This window comes from Thermochaetoides thermophila (assembly GCF_000221225.1).
Source record: "Thermochaetoides thermophila DSM 1495 unplaced genomic scaffold scf7180000011814, whole genome shotgun sequence".
NCBI classification, from domain to species: Eukaryota; Fungi; Ascomycota; class Sordariomycetes; order Sordariales; family Chaetomiaceae; genus Thermochaetoides; species Thermochaetoides thermophila.
The window spans coordinates 1,679,364-1,697,015 of NW_006383030.1; the positions used below are offsets into that span (position 1 = coordinate 1,679,364).

At 52.0% G+C, this 17,652-nt stretch overlaps 4 protein-coding genes across 4 annotated transcripts; 3 read left to right on the forward strand and 1 right to left on the reverse strand.

The window, feature by feature from the left end:
- Positions 1-1,087: 1,087 nt before the first annotated feature.
- CTHT_0014810 (nicotinate-nucleotide pyrophosphorylase [carboxylating]-like protein) lies at positions 1,088-5,870 on the forward strand (the record flags this gene model as incomplete). The annotated part of the gene is made up of 4 exons (XM_006691930.1): positions 1,088-3,668; positions 3,738-3,784; positions 4,851-5,703; positions 5,767-5,870. The coding sequence occupies 4 exons, from the start codon at positions 1,088-1,090 to the stop codon at positions 5,868-5,870; spliced, it is 3,585 nt and encodes a 1,194-aa protein (XP_006691993.1).
- Positions 5,871-11,597: 5,727 nt separating this feature from the next.
- Positions 11,598-13,122, forward strand: CTHT_0014820 (uncharacterized protein; the record flags this gene model as incomplete). The annotated part of the gene is made up of 2 exons (XM_006691931.1): positions 11,598-11,754; positions 11,828-13,122. The coding sequence occupies 2 exons, from the start codon at positions 11,598-11,600 to the stop codon at positions 13,120-13,122; spliced, it is 1,452 nt and encodes a 483-aa protein (XP_006691994.1).
- A 367-nt stretch (positions 13,123-13,489) lies between these two features.
- On the reverse strand, positions 13,490-15,088 carry CTHT_0014830 (uncharacterized protein; the record flags this gene model as incomplete). The annotated part of the gene is made up of 1 exon (XM_006691932.1): positions 13,490-15,088. The coding sequence occupies one exon, from the start codon at positions 15,086-15,088 to the stop codon at positions 13,490-13,492; it is 1,599 nt and encodes a 532-aa protein (XP_006691995.1).
- An 870-nt stretch (positions 15,089-15,958) lies between these two features.
- On the forward strand, positions 15,959-16,741 carry CTHT_0014840 (uncharacterized protein; the record flags this gene model as incomplete). Its single annotated transcript, XM_006691933.1, has 1 exon — positions 15,959-16,741. The coding sequence occupies one exon, from the start codon at positions 15,959-15,961 to the stop codon at positions 16,739-16,741; it is 783 nt and encodes a 260-aa protein (XP_006691996.1).
- Positions 16,742-17,652: the final 911 nt, after the last annotated feature.

Consider the following 17,652-nt stretch of genomic DNA (forward strand, 5'->3'; position numbering starts at 1 on the left):
AGGTGTAGTTTGCAGTCTGTAACATTACTGTTTGCACAGTGAACATGGATGCTGACAGCAAGATGCGTTCGTCCATGCTCTCGGGAACTTCGTAGTTGGGTTTCGGCAGCTGTTGACAGAGATGCCATGTGAAACTCCAGAGTCCGCTTACTGGAGTCAGTATCCCAGCGCGAATGCTGTGTCAGACAGCCACCCGTCATAAGCACCTGGTTCAATTGATGGACAAAAATGAAGAACGGGACGGGACGGGAACATAAGTAGTTTATTTTTCCGTTCTCTGCTCGACACGTCCCAAGTGTTGTACTCCGTTGGCAACAAGGCCCGAGGCGGCCGATCTGATGTCGGAATTACCAGGTTCATATGCTGCCGACCAGCATCCAGTGAGGCAGCATCAGCCCAGCGAAGGCACTGAGAGGTGGCAGGTAAAGCCTACAAACGATTCGCGCACCTTTGCGACCGTTGATGGAGCGTTTCGAAAGCAGTGAAACACAGCCCAGTGGACTATAGGGCCGAAGTCGCTCCACTTTTGCGTGGGACGCTGGCCGCAGCGGCAATACTGGCAGGGGTTCATCGTTGTGGGCGAGCAGGAGCCTTCCCCTCATCAGGTGCGGTTTCGGCACCCGTCTTGACAATTTTTTTGCGGGCTTCGGTTGCCCCTCACGCCGCACCAGCATACGCCCACGTACCCCAGAACATTGGCCTGACCGACACTTGGCCGAAACCGATTCATACAACAAAAAAAAAATAAATAAAATAAAATTCTGGGCCCTCCTCAAACAGCACCACCTCGCCATCCACCCGGTCTGACTCCGGCTCACCTCGTTGCCATTGACCTCTGGCAAGGCTCAACGCCCGTCCTTGGTCCCAACTCGTCCTGCCGGCCTGCTCTTGCCAGTCAATGGGACGCGGTTCGCCTGCAATTCGCTTTTGAAGTTGACTCATCCATCCCAGCGACCTCGGCCTCGTCGACTCTGTCTGTCTGGTCAGCAGCAGTACCAGAGCCCGTACCTTCTGTTCGTTCTTGATCGATCATTCACTTCCCAACGTTGACATCCGGGCATCCTCGACCCCTTCCCCGATTCTCACAATGCTCTCCGCCGCTGCTGTCTCCCTCCGGGCTGGTGCTCGTCGCACCGTCCGCAGGCTGCCCATCCGGGCTCGGGCCGTTGCCGTTCCTGCCTACCTCCGCCGTCAGAGACCCTTCTCGACATCGGCTGCCCGCCCTACCGATCTCAGCACTCGGAGCATGATCATCCAAACCCTCTCCTCAGTCGGCTCCAAGCGTGAGGTGCAGCAATACTTATCCCTCTTCACCTCGGTCTCGTCCCAGAGGTTCGCCGTCATCAAGGTCGGTGGTGCTATTCTGACCGATTACCTCGACGAGCTGTGCTCTAGCCTGGCCTTCCTCTACACTGTCGGCCTGTACCCCGTTATCGTCCACGGTGCTGGGCCCCAGCTCAACAAGCTGCTCGAGGAAGCCGGTGTCGAGCCTCAGTTCGAGGAGGGCATCCGCGTGACCGATGCCAAGACCCTGCGTGTTGCCCGCGACCTCTTCCTGCAGGAGAACCTGAAGTTGGTCAACAAGCTTGAGGAGAAGGGCGTGCACGCCCAGCCACTGACTACGGGCATCTTCCGTGCTGGATATTTGAATAAGGACAAGTGGGGTTTCGTCGGCAAGGTTACTAGCGTCAACAAGGCCCCCATTGAGGCTGCCATCAACAATGGCTACCTTCCCATTCTGACCTCGATGGCCGAGACCGACGATGGCCAGATCCTCAACGTCAACGCCGATGTTGCCGCTTCTGAGCTGGCCCGTGCTCTCGAACCCCTGAAGGTCGTCTACCTGTCCGAGAAGGGCGGTCTTTTTGACGCCGCTGGCCAGCGGATCTCGGCCATTAACCTGGACGAAGAGTACGACTACCTCATGTCTCAGGAATGGGTTAAGTACGGCACCCGCTTGAAGATCAAAGAGATCAAGGAGTTGCTGGATACCTTGCCGCGGGCATCTAGCGTTGCTATCATTCATCCGGGTGAGCTTCAGAAGGAGCTCTTCACCGACTCGGGTGCTGGCACTCTTATTCGCCGGGGCAATAAGCTGGTTTCGGCCACTAGTCTATCCGACTTCAAGGATCTGGACGCTCTCAAGCAAGTCCTCATCCGGGACCGCGAGGGCCCTGATGCCATGGCTACTGTGGACAAGTACCTTGAGTTCCTTAAGGAGAACGAGTTCAAAGCTTTCTTCGATGGCCCCATGAACGCTCTCGCTATCGTTCTCCCTGCCAGCAATGGCCGTCATGCCACCCTGTCCACACTTACCATCACTAAGTCTGGCTGGCTCACCAATGTTGCTGACAACATCTTCACCGCCCTGCGCAAGGAGTATCCTTCGCTTGTGTGGACTGTCCGGGAGGATGATGAAAACCTGGGCTGGTTCTTCGACAAGGCCGACGGCAGCGTCACTCGCAACGGTGCTGTCATGTTCTGGTATGGTATTGAGAACGGTGACGAGATTGTCAAGTTGATGAAGGACTTCACCCAGAATGGCCGGGCTATGCTGGGCGATTCGAATCTTGAGTCGCGCCTGTACCGTGCCTACAAACAGGCCGCTGGCGCTGCTGCCCAGCAGACCCGCAGCTACTCGACCTTCGTTCATCGCCCTGTTCTGTCCGCTCCGGTTTTCGGCCAGACTGCTCGTAGGGGCTACGTCACCCAGACGAACCCAAACCCCCCCTACGGCAAGAAGAATGCCTCCAACGACAAACCTGCGAGGGTGGCGCTAATCGGTGCCCGTGGCTACACCGGCCAGGAACTGGTTCGCCTGCTGGACACTCACCCCCACATGGAGCTCACCCATGTCTCATCTCGTGAGCTTGCTGGCAAGAAGCTTGAGGGTTATAACAAGAGTGAGGTCATCTACTCGAACCTCAGCCCCGAAGATGTTAGAGATATGGAGCGTCGCGGCGAGATCGACTGCTGGGTCATGGCTCTCCCCAACGGCGTTTGCAAGCCGTTCGTCGAGGCTGTCTGGGAGGGCCGTAAGGACTCGAACCACAAGAGCGTCATCATTGACCTGTCTGCTGACTACCGCTTCGACAATACCTGGACCTATGGTCTCCCTGAGCTCGTTCCCCGCGCCAATATCGCTCAGGCCACTCAGATCGCCAACCCCGGCTGTTACGCCACGGCCGCTCAGCTTGGTATCGCCCCTCTGGTCCCTCACCTTGGTGGCATGCCCCACGTTTTTGGCGTCTCCGGCTACTCGGGTGCCGGCACCAAGCCCTCGCCCAAGAACGACGTCAACCTACTGACGGACAACATCATGCCTTACTCGCTGACTGGCCACATCCACGAGCGTGAGGTCAGCACTCAGCTGGGCGCCCAGATCGCCTTTATGCCTCACGTCGCGGTCTGGTTCCGTGGCATCCACCACACCATTTCCATCCCTCTCAACAAGACCATGACCAGCCGCGACATTCGCCAGATCTACCAAGACCGTTATGCTGGCGAGAAGCTGGTCAAAGTTGTTGGCGAAGCTCCTCTTGTCAAGTTTATCAGCGGCAAGCATGGTGTTGAGATCGGCGGCTTCGAGGTTGACTCCACTGGCAAGCGTGTCGTGGTTTGCGCTACGATCGATAACCTGCTCAAGGGTGCTGCTACTCAGTGCTTGCGTAAGTCTTCTTCCCTTTCATCGCAATCATCTGACAGCACGTGTAAGTACGGTTACTAACACATTGCAGAAAACATGAACCTTGCTCTGGGCTACGCTGAGTATGAGGGTATTCCGGTCATGTAAAAAGCTGCATGATCACGATATGATCCTTCCGCTTCGGCATTCCAATCAGGTTCTCTGTATCTTATATTCGATCGATATCCGGCAGTACATAACATCTGCATGGGAGTTCTGGCGGGATCTTATAATTCCTCATATTTCTTCTCTTAAACGTCTTGGTTTGATCCAATGGGTATGGCATTGTGGCGGTGGGTGGATGGCAGGCTGGTGATTCTCTTCCCTGGTTTTCGTCGTATATCATGACGAGGGTCTTCCAAAGCGGCCTTTCTTCGTTTTGTATATAGTTCTGAATTGATGGGTTTTTGGGAGATCTTTGGCAGACATGGCTAGAATGATTTCACATGGTTGGTGTTCTTCGGTGCTCCAGGCTCTTATGGTTCATCGGTATGCAGGCCTGGATAGTCAGGATGTTATAACAGGCAACTGTTGCACGGGGTTAATCACGTCCAAGGACGTTTCAACCATTACCGTTATCCTGACTTGGATTCAATCGACGATCTTGTGTACCAGCCGAACAGCCCTGGGCCATGGCCTGACAGGTCACTCGCCCTGCGGTGCCTGTAGGAACCTTACACACAAAGCCCGTTTTCGTGGCAGCGAGTAGCTCTTGGCATCTTATCTCCGTTATCACCAGTCGAGGGATGATTGTGCCATTCCAACCAAGAATACCTGAGAACGAGATGGAAAATGGAGGGATTCAATCTACTTTTTGCATTGGGAGTGGAACCATGTGGGATGTGGAGTCTTCACATGATTCACGATTAAAGGATCCTGAATCTGGGCTTCTTTTTCCCACCAAACGTGTTCCTTAGCAGCAAAGGCCCAGCCCAGCCCATGGGAACGGCAAACAGCGACCCCGCTATCCACTGGTTGTCTTTTTTTCGCGGGGTTTACCCCCTCCCCCTCATCAAGCTTCTAGCTCCACATCAAATTGCCGCCACGAGCCGTTTGTCCAGTTCCAACTCTCGAACACTGAGCCGTTGACCCGACGCAACTAGTCAACGGTGGTTTTAAATTTCGGTCACTGACACAATCAAAATTTCCAACTGACGTCGAACAGGACAAGGCCAACGCCCCTCTCCCCAAGCACAACATCATGTTCGATCTGCCCCTTGAGCACGGCTCGCTGGAGCACCTCCTTCCGGTCTCCTGGAAGACCCAGATCACGGCCTGGTTGGCCGAGGACACGCCGTCCTTTGACGTCGGCGGCTTTGTCGTCGGCGACGCCCCGCGCACGGCTACCCTCTGGGGCAAGTCTCCCGGCATCCTGGCCGGCGTGCCCTTTTTCAATGAGGTCTTTCGCCAGTGCGGTTGCACTGTCGAGTGGCACGCGCGCGAAGGGTCGCACATTGAAACGCACGGCGGCAAGACTGCGCTCGCAACCGTTCGCGGGCCCGCCAGGGGCTTGTTGGAGGGTGAAAGGGTCGCGCTGAACATTCTTGCGCGCTGCTCGGGCATCGCGACGATGAGCAGGAGGCTGTTGGTCAATCTGAGGAGTGCCGGGTGGAAGGGGATGCTGGCAGGCACGAGGAAGACAACGCCTGGGTTTAGGCTGGTTGAGAAGTATGGGATGCTGGTTGGTGGCGCTGATACGCATCGCATGGATTTAAGCACGATGACTATGCTCAAGGATAACCATATCTGGAGCCGCGGCAGCATCACCCAGGCGGTCAAGGCTGCGAAAGCGGCTGGCGGGTTCAGTTTGAAGATTGAGGTTGAGGTACAAAGCGAGGAGGAGGCCGATGAAGCCATTGCAGCGGGTGCCGATGTCATCATGCTGGACAACTTCACCCCTGAAGGTGTTAGGGCTGCCTCCAAGAGTCTCAAGGAGAAGTGGAAGGGCAAGCGGGAGTTTTTGCTCGAGATCTCAGGGGGCTTGACCGAGGACAATGCCGAGCAGTACATCTGTAATGGTGAGTGTGTAAGGCAACCATGGGACTAAAGGTTGCGTAACTAACAAGCATTTTGCGTTTTAGACATTGACATTCTCTCCACTAGCGCCATTCATCAGGGCGTGCGCCATATCGACTTCTCGCTGAAGATCAACGTGGATAAGAGTGGCCCGGAGGTGTCGAGTTAAGCAATTGTTCTTTTGGGCCAGTAGAAGAAAGGCCGAGCATCACTTGGCTACCTAGATGACGGACAAATGAGCGCCGGCGCGCCACCTTGGCAAATCCATGAGTTACGCAGAGGACCATGTCTTCTCCCTACAATCTTTCACCTACCCTAAGTACCTATGTCCTTGCCCCCTTTCTGTACAGTTTGGTTGCAACCCCTTGGTAAAGGTAAAAGTAGAGTGTCGGAAAGTATCCACCGTTGCTCATCACTTTGAGAATTGGATCAAGGCGTCTTGCAGAAAACCCCTAGCAAGCACGATGCCCATTCAATTGCACAAAAGGTCGAAAACTTAGTCAGCGTTCTTGTCAGGGTACTATCACCAGCTTCCGACGGATTTCCTCATGGCAGGGCAACGAGACGGTCTTCTCAAGGCAGCAGTGGGTTTGGAGATCGGCTCGCGCCCCGGACCAAGTGCTACTGGAGGAAAGTTCCACGCCTCTAGCTTCTGTGGACGCGATATATATTTAATATGGCATCCGCATAAATCTGATCTTAAGAAATGGTTCTTCAAGTAGCTTAAACCCCTTCAAGATGTTACTGAGTGGCCGTCAGACCAGATGCTCACCACAGCCAATGAACCGCGTTTGCAGTAGCGCCGGGGCACGGGGTGGGCAGTAGGCTGTGTCGACAACTTCGCTAGCTGCATGGCTGTATCCCACTAATGCTGATGGAGGGGTGGAACCAAGGGGAGCTTAAAGGACCAGAATATGATTGTGCCACTACCTTGCTTTTCGCTAGGATTTCGCCGTGCCGCCAGTATGGTGGGTAGTACGCACTCTAAACACAGTCTCTGTGATGTTGCTACCCACCGGGTGGCTTCACGAGTGACCAAAGGAGTAAGTTTTATCACCCAAACCCGGAACCTAGCGCCTAACTGCCGGGCTGAGCATCTCTTGGCAGTCGGAATCCACGCCAGCCAAGCCCCGACAAGCTCCCGCTTCAGTACATTGATTCATTCGCCCGAGGGTCGGTGTCGGACCACGAGGTATACAGTGTCGACCGGCAGACCTAGGCACCTAGTCGGATCGGCCTTCGCAAGATGAAGGGCCGCGCACCATGATCCCAATGACATTGGCGAGTAGCCTGAAGAATGGAAACACGCAATGCTCGGCAGTATACATATTCTCTTCTTCCCTCTCTGCAAGCTTTGAGCATTTGTTCTTCGAATCCTCAGGCAAGAAGTCAGGTTGCTTTAACGCCCTACTGGTTAATGATCCTTTGTTCAACACAACAGACTTATAGTACACAGGTATGTCAGAGATTGATGTCTTATTTCTATATCCTCAACAGTCATAAGCTCTCTAACATCAAAATGCTCTGTCCCAGAAACTACACTAGTATCAATTCCAGATGAGCAAGTCAAAGTCCGGTGCAAGTGAGGAGTGGACAATACTGTACATCGAAAGTGTCCAAAAAGAGTATCGATGCAGGCAAGAGCTTCCAACGAACTTCTCCCAGATAGTCGAAGAGTACCAAGCGGCAGCAGAGCGCAAGATCAACCAGGCGTTGTCAGGATACAATCCGCAGCGAGAGGCATCTACCCAGCCATCGATACCTATCACTACTGCCGGGACACCGCCAAGTCACAGTCATATGTAAACAAGACAAACACTGCTGCCATAGCGAAGACTTCCCCTTATGGGCAGTTAGTCGGACTCTTGGCTTTTTGATTTTCTTTTCTGGTAAGAGATATCCTTGTAACATTCCTTGAGTCATAGGGTCCAACATTATTTTCCAAAAATGGGAAAGATAATAGGAGTATCGGCCCGTTCTACCGTCCGCACAAAAGTGTGACTTCTTGGGTTGAGAACTAACCGGCTGAGGAGGACTGCCGCAAGTTCGACTATCTAGATTTAGCTGTGGCTTGTAGACACGCATATTGGAGACACCATCTGAATATCAGAAAATCACTTCTAAGAATTGTTTAGTAACATACCATATCGTGGGATGCTCCAGATTTTTGGGAACATTGTGCCTCTTCTCTCATGTTTGTTCAAACCAGGTAACAGATGGTGCCAGTTGCTATGGCTCAGAAACGTGAGCCGGATAATTAGGGGCCGGTAAAAAGACGGCAGGGCTGAACAAGCCTTGCAGGCATTGCTTGTCAGCTCAATTTATTACTCGCAGTAACTGTACCACGAAGGAAAATGCGTTAGGCATGATATCAATTCATTATTGGGAAACGGAACAGGAAATAAAGTGCATGCATTTCCAAAGATGGAAACGCATCCAAAGTAACCAGAAAATACGCCCAGAGAGTTTTAAGTACTCTTTAGACGATGTATGTCTGATATAGAGGGTTAGTATCCCGTCTCCTCTGGGAGTACTGCCATTCTAAGATGAGAGTTAGAGCTACCCCCCGTGGCATGCAGATAGTATCTAGCACACCAAGTGTTCAGCCACCATGGAAGTTGGCGAAATGGAATGGAAATGCTGTCCCCATTCTCCTCGATGTTGACAAATTCATGTTGCATTCTTTTATATCTTTACCTTCTCCTAGTAGAAAGGACTCAACTGATATCACGCATTTACAGGGTTCCCAACACCCGCGGGACACAGTCCGACATGCTACCAGGAATTCTTCCTACTGGTCATGTCTGTGCGGAAGCTCGCTGGATACCAAATCTTCCTTGATTAGAGCTGCGGTAGGCGCACCCGAAATCCGGGGGATCGGCGTTCGCTAAAATAGCGCTCCCCGGTCTCCGACGTAGGGCTGCTAGCTACTTCCCGTGACAGCTTGGCAACCGTCCTTGTCGAAATGTCGGGATGGTAAAAACGCCCACTCAAAATTAAGATACCGCGACTTCGCACAACGTTTTCTGAAAGTCAGACATGCGTAGAACGGACTTGCGTCCGATAACTATCTCGATTCGTGGATAGTGACTTTCTTGTTCCGAGGAGTTGCACACGGACGGCCATGCAGCTATATTCCAAGAATTTAGAAGTTCTAATCCGGAGTGCTCACCTCATTCATGCGTTATCCTGGGCAGACTAAGCGGTAACTTGTGCACAATCTAGATCTTCTTCAACCTGCGACACATTCCTACGTTACCTAGTGTAATCTTTGAGTCAGTCACACAGTAACCCCGCACTCATTAGTTGCCATGCAGGGCTGATAACATTAAGGAAACCATTATATCCACAGTGTGCACCCTCGTATGTGTTCTGAGGACGCTGAAGTGTAGTAGTTCAGAAGCTGAACAGAGATGGCAAGTTGAAGGAGACCCGGAGAGTTTTTCGCCTTGCACCTAGACTGCCAACCAAGGTGATGTCAGCGAATAGTTTGTTTACCTGGAATTTTGTTGAGCAGCCAATCGACTCTCAAGGTGGCAAGGAAATATTCATAACAGCTGAGATACATGCATACAGACGAAGATCGGATAGTGCCGGGCTTGTAGAAATTCCGGCTGTATGCTGACGAAGACTTAAGTGGTGCAGAACCAAATAACGGACGTGTTTGGTCGAGAGTTTGTGCAATTCGGTGAGGATAACATTCTCAGGTATTGACTCGGGGTCCCAATGAGCAATTCTAAGTTGATAATGGTGGATATGCACTTGGCCGAACCTGCGCAATCTCATTTGACATTGACTTCTTCAGCACGTTATCCATAACTGCAGAAACTAAGGTTACAACTTACCCGTCATCGGTAAACCAGCTCTTAGAGGCTGCACAGTTGCATGGTTCAGTTTACTTTTGCCTCAACACGTCACAGACCAAACAAAACACAAAAAGACATGTTCCAGCTCTCAAATCATGTCCTCCGAGCCGCATCAACACGTCTTCTGCAGCAAAAACGCACTAACGACATGTTCTGGGAACAGACCAGGATCGTTCCATAAACCTTCGGCGCTGGAAGTGAGCCGCAACGCGGACCGATTGCATAGGACCGAGAACTCCATACATTTGGGGGCCAAGGAGGGTTGGGGGATGTGTCGTTTGTTGGGAGTGGGCAGCCGCTGTGCTCAGGCTCACCACATCTAGACGCTATAGACGCTACCACGAAGCTCAAGTTACACAAAGTTAAGTATTGAAGGTGGCTGCCATGGAGCCAAGTTTAAGTGGTGCATACATGCACGGTGAGCCAAGCTGCTGGGCCAATACCCAGCAGTATCTGCAGCTGCAGTTAATGCCCCCAATATCGCCGAACCTGCCGACGTTCAAGGGACGGAAATCTCCGACTCTTGGGAAATAAGCGACCAGCTATACCCCTTATGACTTGGAAATGACAACGCGTTTCCCTCAGACCAGCACCGACTGGGCCGGAAGATCCGTTATTGGAGCAAGTTAGAATCAACAGATACTGGGGGATCGAAACCTGGTCCAGACAAAGAGAGTGTGAGGCACAAAGACGGATGGAGACACCGTCGCGACACCTCCTGGAATATTATGAAAAACTCGCGAAAGTAAAGGCGCAAAAGCTGGTATTGATGGATGTGTTGTTGGCACCTACGCATTGCGGGCAACATCGGGTAAGGCTATCCGAAGATTTGAGTCGAACATTGAAGAGATTAAAATCTCCTAGTGATATAGGTGTTTCTGGGATTAGCTTCCAAAACCTGTTGACTGTATAACGGGGTTAGTCGCGGTTAAATGGTTGAGCCAGATGATTGAGCAGACGGCACGTCTTACAAGGTTTTCTGTCACATCTGGGACTTTTGCTGCAGTCGAGATAAATGCCCTGACGGAAAGCCTGACTCTTTGTTTACTAATGGGGAAAAGGACAACCATTCAATTCGGGATGTTGGACGTAACGTTCCATAATCTTCAAGCCAAAGAGTGGAGGTTTCAACAGGAGCCGCTCCTGGCAGTTGTTATTTGCTGAACTAACATAACCAGCTCACAATTGATACCAATTAAAATGATTTGTTTTAGGTTGAGCTCCTACTTTGTTTGTAGGTCATTTAACTTCAAAAAGTGAATATTGATGGATTGGTGGTCAAGTGACGTGATCGCCCTTGGGAGAGCGCAGTTGTAAGCGTTGCATTAAACAACCACCATAGTCTTCCTCCACTTTTGGATAAAGAAACCCCCGCCGTTTCCGCAAGCCCCAGCTTGGCAACTGGCCAGTGACTCGAGCAACGTCGCACAAACCCAAAAGAGAAAGTGATACACAATTTTTAGCCAATCAGTGGCATAAATTCCCCTGAGCACAGCCATCGAAGCTAGGGGAACAGGGGATTTGGGCCTCTGTATGGAGAGCTTCCTGTTGAATATCCATCACCATCCAAAGAGAGGGGAATGTGGCATCGCACATGCACCTCAACAGCGGACTGCTGACAAGGAGCCTGAAGTACATACAGGTACTTCAAACGTGCAGAACACATCCAATTGGCCATCTCAGTGGGCCACGCAGCCTCGAGGAAATCTTCAACCTTGATCTTTGCAAGTCTGCCTCTCGAAATCTCTTGTAACTCGATTGACTACATCTCATTTTCGCGTGCAAGAGGTCCTCATCCTCTTTTTCTTTTTTGCGAACCATTTACATTTCTCCGCAGTTCACCAAACATCACTGCGTACAAAACACCAATCAACCGACTGCATTCCTACTTCAAAAATTTTCTTCACAGCTTAGGGCCTGAAGTAAGCATTCCTCGGTTCGCCTGTTGAAAGCGACTCACAATTGACTCGCTGACAATAAAGGGACTAGCTCCCTTTTGAGCCGTATTGAGTGATCTGCAAGCACTCATCATGACCAAAGATCAACAGAAGCCCATTGAACTTGATGGCCGAACTGGAGAGGGTGGTGGCCAGCTCGTGCGCATCGCTTGTGCACTTGCTGCTGTGGTCACACAGCCTATTCGCATCACCCATGTTCGCGGCAATCGAGAGGGCCCCCGAGGCGGTGGTATGCCTTTGAATATTTCCTTAGTCGGCTTAGTCAAAACTATAAGCATCATAGTTACTAACTAGAACCCTAGGCCTGAAATCTCAGCATGTTACTGCGATTGAGTTTCTTGCCTCCGCGACCGAGGCCGAGGTTGACGGCTTGTCAGTCGGTAGCCATACCCTTGAATTTCGCCCACGTTTGCCTCCGTCAGCGGCTCTTATCCCACGCGGAATTGGAGGTGAAAACACAAACAAGACCAAGGCCATCAAAATTAGTGCGGATTCGCCCGCGGCCTCGACTCTTCTGATCTTTCAGGCCATCTTCCCCTTCCTGCTGTTTTCTAGCAGTAGCGACAGCAAGGCTGAATTGGTGCGCCTCGAGATTTCCGGCGGTACCAATGTTTCATTTTCGCCATCTTTCGAGTATGTTGATCAAGTTTTATTGCCTATGCTGGAGGTCGCCTACGGCATTGCCGTCAAGCGCACCCTACATTCTCGTGGCTGGAGCCTTGGCAAGGCGCAACGCGGCCGTGTCGAGTTCGAGTTTGCGCCGCTGCGTCTAGGCGAGACACTCAAGCTGACCGAGGAAGGCGAGCGTATTTTTGGTGCTCGCGTTCCAGATGCTTCCTCGAACAAGGATGGGAATGACAGTGGCGATGGGACCGACGATAGTGTGGAACGCGACATCGAAGCGATCGATGTTTCCATGATCGTGCCGCAGAATATGCATGAGTCGCTTACTGAGGCGCTTGTCAACGATCTCGAGGAGCTGTTCCCTTGCGTCGAGGTCAATTTCAAGATCATTGAGGACAGCGGCGCTGATTCAAGAATATACGTCTTGCTCGTCGCCCGCGCTGGCTCCCTGCGCTGGGGCCGCGACATCCTCACCTCAGCGCCAAAGAATGCCAAAGAGCCGAAGAAGGGCTCCAAGTCTGCGAATAGCGGGAAGGGCAGCAATACTGCGCATCATACGAGCTCTATCAGCGAGACTATCTCCCGGCAGGTGTCTAAGGAACTCTTTGAGGAAGTCTCTGCTGGAGGGCTGGTCGACGAATATCTCCAGGATCAGATGGTTATCTTCCAGGCGCTGGCTGAGGGACGCAGCTCTGTACTGCGCAGCACAGACGAAGGCAGCAGTGGCATGGATAGCAGCAGCGTCAACAACGGCATCACTGGACTTGAGCAGCCCATGAAGCAGCTGGCCATTGGCAGCGAAAGGCGTATGCGTCGCGACAAGACGGACCAGCCGTTTGGTGAAGGCAGCATGCACACGACCACCGCCCGCTGGGTTACGGCGCAGCTGCTGCCGACAAGTGAGTGGTTCAACAAGGGCAAGATCTGCCAAGGCGTCGGAATGCGCATGGAGCCGTCAGGCAAGACCCGTTAAATCGTTTCCTCACTTGCTCATGGCGTTCATCTGGGATCAACTCGGCTACATATGGCATCTCAGTTTGTTTCTTCTGCTGCTTGATATGCGTTCCGGCGTTAAGGGAGGACTCATTTGGGCTGAGATACCACATCTCATGGAGATATCAGGGATAATCTTCTCTCAGAGCGTCGTCAGCAGATACCACAGGGAACTGAGTATTTATGGGTCCCAAATCGTGTTACTAGGAACCTTAAGCCAATAAACTTGGCATGAATAAACATATTCGCAACATTTGCTGTGCAGCAAAATGGGGAAGAGTAGTATCTCTGGCGGGCCGGCCGTCCAATCCCTTAGGTATTTGTATTTCGGCTTTCATATAGTTCGTTCACCTATGCTTCTCATACTCCTCGGCTTCCTTCTGCCGAGCCTCAACCTTCTCAATGACTTCCTTATCATAAAGCTCCTCAAGGTTTTTGTTACCCAAGAGCACCTCATTCAGGTGCCTGACAGCCTCCTCCTTCGTCATACACACAAGATCACGGAGCCGCAGGTTAGATGACTTTTGCTCGTCCTTGCCTTCTCCAATACGGATCAGTGTGGTCTTTTCGGGTTTCTTCCACCGAATCAGCATCAGCTTCGTCGGGATGCCGCTTACCGCGCTGCGGCCCCTGAAGGCCTCCTCCACCAAGAAGGCGATGTCTCCCGGGGTGATGGGAACCTTGAGGCCAATGCAAACATCAGTGCGACCACCCTCGATCATGCGCACAATCTTCTCCTCGCTGGCTTGTACGTAGGCCAAGATCGATTCATACATCTTATCGCGGGCCTTGGCTGGCTGGTAGTCCATGGGATAGCCTAAGCAGAAGTCAGTAACCGAAGGACTAAGGTAAGCTGGATCTTCGAAGTTGTATAGCTTACCGGTAATGGAAAGAATAACATGATTGGCTACGGTGTAGCCAAAGACAGCCGGCATGGTCCCCAACACAGGCAATATCCGCACCCGGAAGTCGGGAAGCACACTCAGATCACTAACCGCGCCCTTCTGGAACTCCTCTTCAGGCAGCGGCAACAGCGCCGCCTTGCCAGGGCCCATCTTTTCAGTGGAATACACAACAGGGATACCACTGGTAACTCCCTTCAGCTTAAGCTTCCTCCGAGTAGCCCTTGACAAGGCGTCCTCAAAGCTAGCACTGATATCTCCTACCATAACCCTCGTTGGATCACTCTTGGTGCCGGCACCCATAGACGAGATAACCGGCAGGCCATTATCATGACAAAACTTGAGCAGCTCTACCTTGCTGTCAATGTTGTCAATCGCATCAATCACAAAATCCGGCTTCTGTGCCGGATCCCCCTTCCAGCCCTCCAGCAAGTCCACCGCCACGCTGGCATCAAACTTCTGCAACCTGAGATCGAACTTCACCCACGGGGTGATCGCAATCAACCGCCGCTGCAAGCACTGCACCTTTGGCAGGCCCACATCCGCCAACGTAGCCACAGCATGACGGTTCAAACTACTCAGGGTGACCTGATCGAAATCGATCAACCGGATTTTTGACACGCCAGACCGAGCCAGCGCTGCGCAAGCATGAGATCCAACGCCTCCACAGCCAACCACAATCACAAAGGCATTGCGCAGCTTCACCAGCCCCTCGTCACCCAGGAACACGCGGTTGCGCGCCAGCTGCTCCAGGATTAGCTCGTCATCCCAGTCACCGTTTTGTGCGCGGTGCGCGAGCACCTGGTTGTGCTCGTCTTCCGGGTCGGGCTTCGGCAACGGGCCCATGCGCGTCACGGGCTGCAGGGCGGGGTCGCCATTACCGTTGCTTGGGAGATTTGGGATGGAGTAGCGTCGACGGGAGGAGTGTGGTTGTTTGAATTGTTGTAGGTGCTGGTAGCTAAGGATGGCGCCTGCGGCAAGGGCAGCTGAGACAACGGCCGTAGCGGCTAGTTGGAGCTTGGGGTTAGAGGAGAGTGAGGACATTGTGATGTAAATAGTATGTGAGGTAGTGCTATTACTGAGTTTGTGGGCTCATTGCTCGGATATGGAGGGTTTCGGTGCCGAAGACCTCAGAGTATTGAGCCTTATGGTGCCGAATGTTGCGCCGAAAAAAGTGCTTCAGACATTCCCGGGCCTGTGGTTTCGTCATCGGAAAGCAGGGTTCGAACTTCTTATCGATAAAATCTGTATCTTATCAATCATCTTAACACCCCATATTAGCTGCCCCTCCTTGACGTCGACCTGCCCAATATTCGTCCATTCCTAGGGCCCGGTGATGATTGGAAAGTCTGCAGATGCAAGCTTCAAAGTTCTAGCAGCTCTGCTTCCCGCATACGCCGCATCCGCACCCTCCTCGCAAGGCTTCAAGGTTACCCAACACACCGCCTCTGCAATCAAAGGTGTACCTGTGGCATGTAACCTGGACCCCACAAAGCGTCGCAAAACGATGGGGAAACAATAGAAATTCAAGTCGTGTTCGGCATTGTCTCAGGCCAACAAGGGATGCTTCGCATTCGAATTTGTGTTTGCTTTATAGCTTTTGTTCTTTAAAAGCTGAGGTTCTGGTCTAATAGATGACTTTCAGCTTTGCCAGTAGTATCCCGTAATCCCCCCCCCTAGCTCCAAGCGTTCCCTGTCGACCAATTTCATCCGCTTAACAGTTTCCCCGCAAAACTTGCCAAAGATGGAGTCAACAAAAGATCCTCGCCTCTAGCCGGAGTGGCCGGGAGACCATAAGAAGGGGCTGGATAATCGAATGGCCCCTGAGGTGATTGCCCGGCCTCCATCCTCTAAGTGTCATTACTTCAAAAGTTCCTTCACCATTTATCTTACCTGCCGTATCCTCCATATACAATGACCTCCCCTCAGGGCAAGACTGTCATCATCACCGGTGCGGCTGGTGGCCTCGGAAAGGCCATTGCGGAAGCCTTCCTCGCAACCGGAGCGAACATCGTTGTCTGCGATGTCCACCCACAGCGGCTGGCCTCCGTGAACGAGGAATGGACCAAGGTTTACCCCGACAAATTCCTCACTCAACAGGTCGATGTGACCGACGAAGCTGCCGTGAATGCCCTCATTGAAGCCGCTGTGGCCAAGTTCGGCCGTATCGACATTTTAATCAATAATGCCGGTGTCATGGACGACTTCTCTCCCGCTGGTGCTTGCTCTAAGGCTTTGTGGGACCGCGTGTTGAACATCAACCTCAACGGACCGTTCCTCGCTACCAAGGCGGCTATCGCTCAGTTTGAGAAGCAAGACCCTACCGGTGGCATCATCATCAACATCGGTTCCAATGCCAGCTACCACGGTTTCTCAGCCGGCGCGGCATACACCGTGTCGAAGGCGGGTGTCATGGCCCTCACCAAGAATACCGCCGGGTTTTATGGTGACAAGAAAATCTACTGCATTGCTTTGTTGCTTGGCGGAATGAATACCAACATCACGGACGCCTTTGCGCAGGGCATAAACATGGAAATGCTCAAAAAGGTGCAGGCGGCTGCGTCACCATTTTCTCCTGAAAAGCAGGTGCCCATCGAGAGCGTGGCGAAATACTGTGTTTTCTTGACGGACAAGGACATTGCACCTAGTGCGAACGGATCGTGCATTGTCTTCAACAAAAATTGGCCAGAAGCTTGAATTGATATCTAGAGTTTTGTTTGCTGCAAAATGCCCATCATGGAGACCTACGATAGTAACCAAAAATGACAAGCCAACTTCTCCAATCAAGCTCCGGCTCAAATGATCCAATGATAAGTACAACTGTGACGTTCAAGGCCTAAAGGCTGAGAGAGTACTGACAGTCAAGCGGAGATTAATCCAAAAAGAAGAGCTTGCCAGTTCAGGAAGTCCATTCCCAAGCAATGTTTTTATTTGTCCATTATCAGAATAATCTGAATGCAAAGTGAGCCTGCTCTTTGCCAACTTTATCCATCTTATCCAGTACGGGCCTTCTCGCAAAGCCAAATGTGCCGTCTAGATGACACAGTAAAGATTCTTGATCTTGTAAATAAACTTCACAGGGCGAACGAGGGGCTATGGGCCCAGGGACTGTTTTGTTTCAGTTAACTTCCATCCCTCCCGATTCTATATCGCCGAAGGGGTGACTTACATGCCAGTGTCCAAAGGTATCGCACACCTGGATACCGGACTGCGATCCCTTCTGTCAGCAGCTGCACTTGTCCAGATGGCACTTGGGACCAGGGTCAAAGCTACTTGACTTGCTGGATCCGTGACTATTAGGATCACCGAAGGTGCCAGGCACGCCCGGCCGCTGAATTGTTGAAGTCTTATTTGATGGTTGTCTTGAGTGTGACAATGAGAGAGTGGCAGTTTTGGTAGACGAACAATGAAAATATATACGTTTCCTATCTTTATCCCCGTCCTCTTCTCCCAGGGAGACATCGCTAAGAGGTTGTCAAGAGAAGTTTAGTGACATGAGACCATGATGGTTGGTATGCACAATCGATTTCCTCCCTTTCTTCAAACTCCCTGGGTCCAGCCGCCAATTTTCAATCTTCAGAAAGACTTCCCGGATGTTTCAATATCTG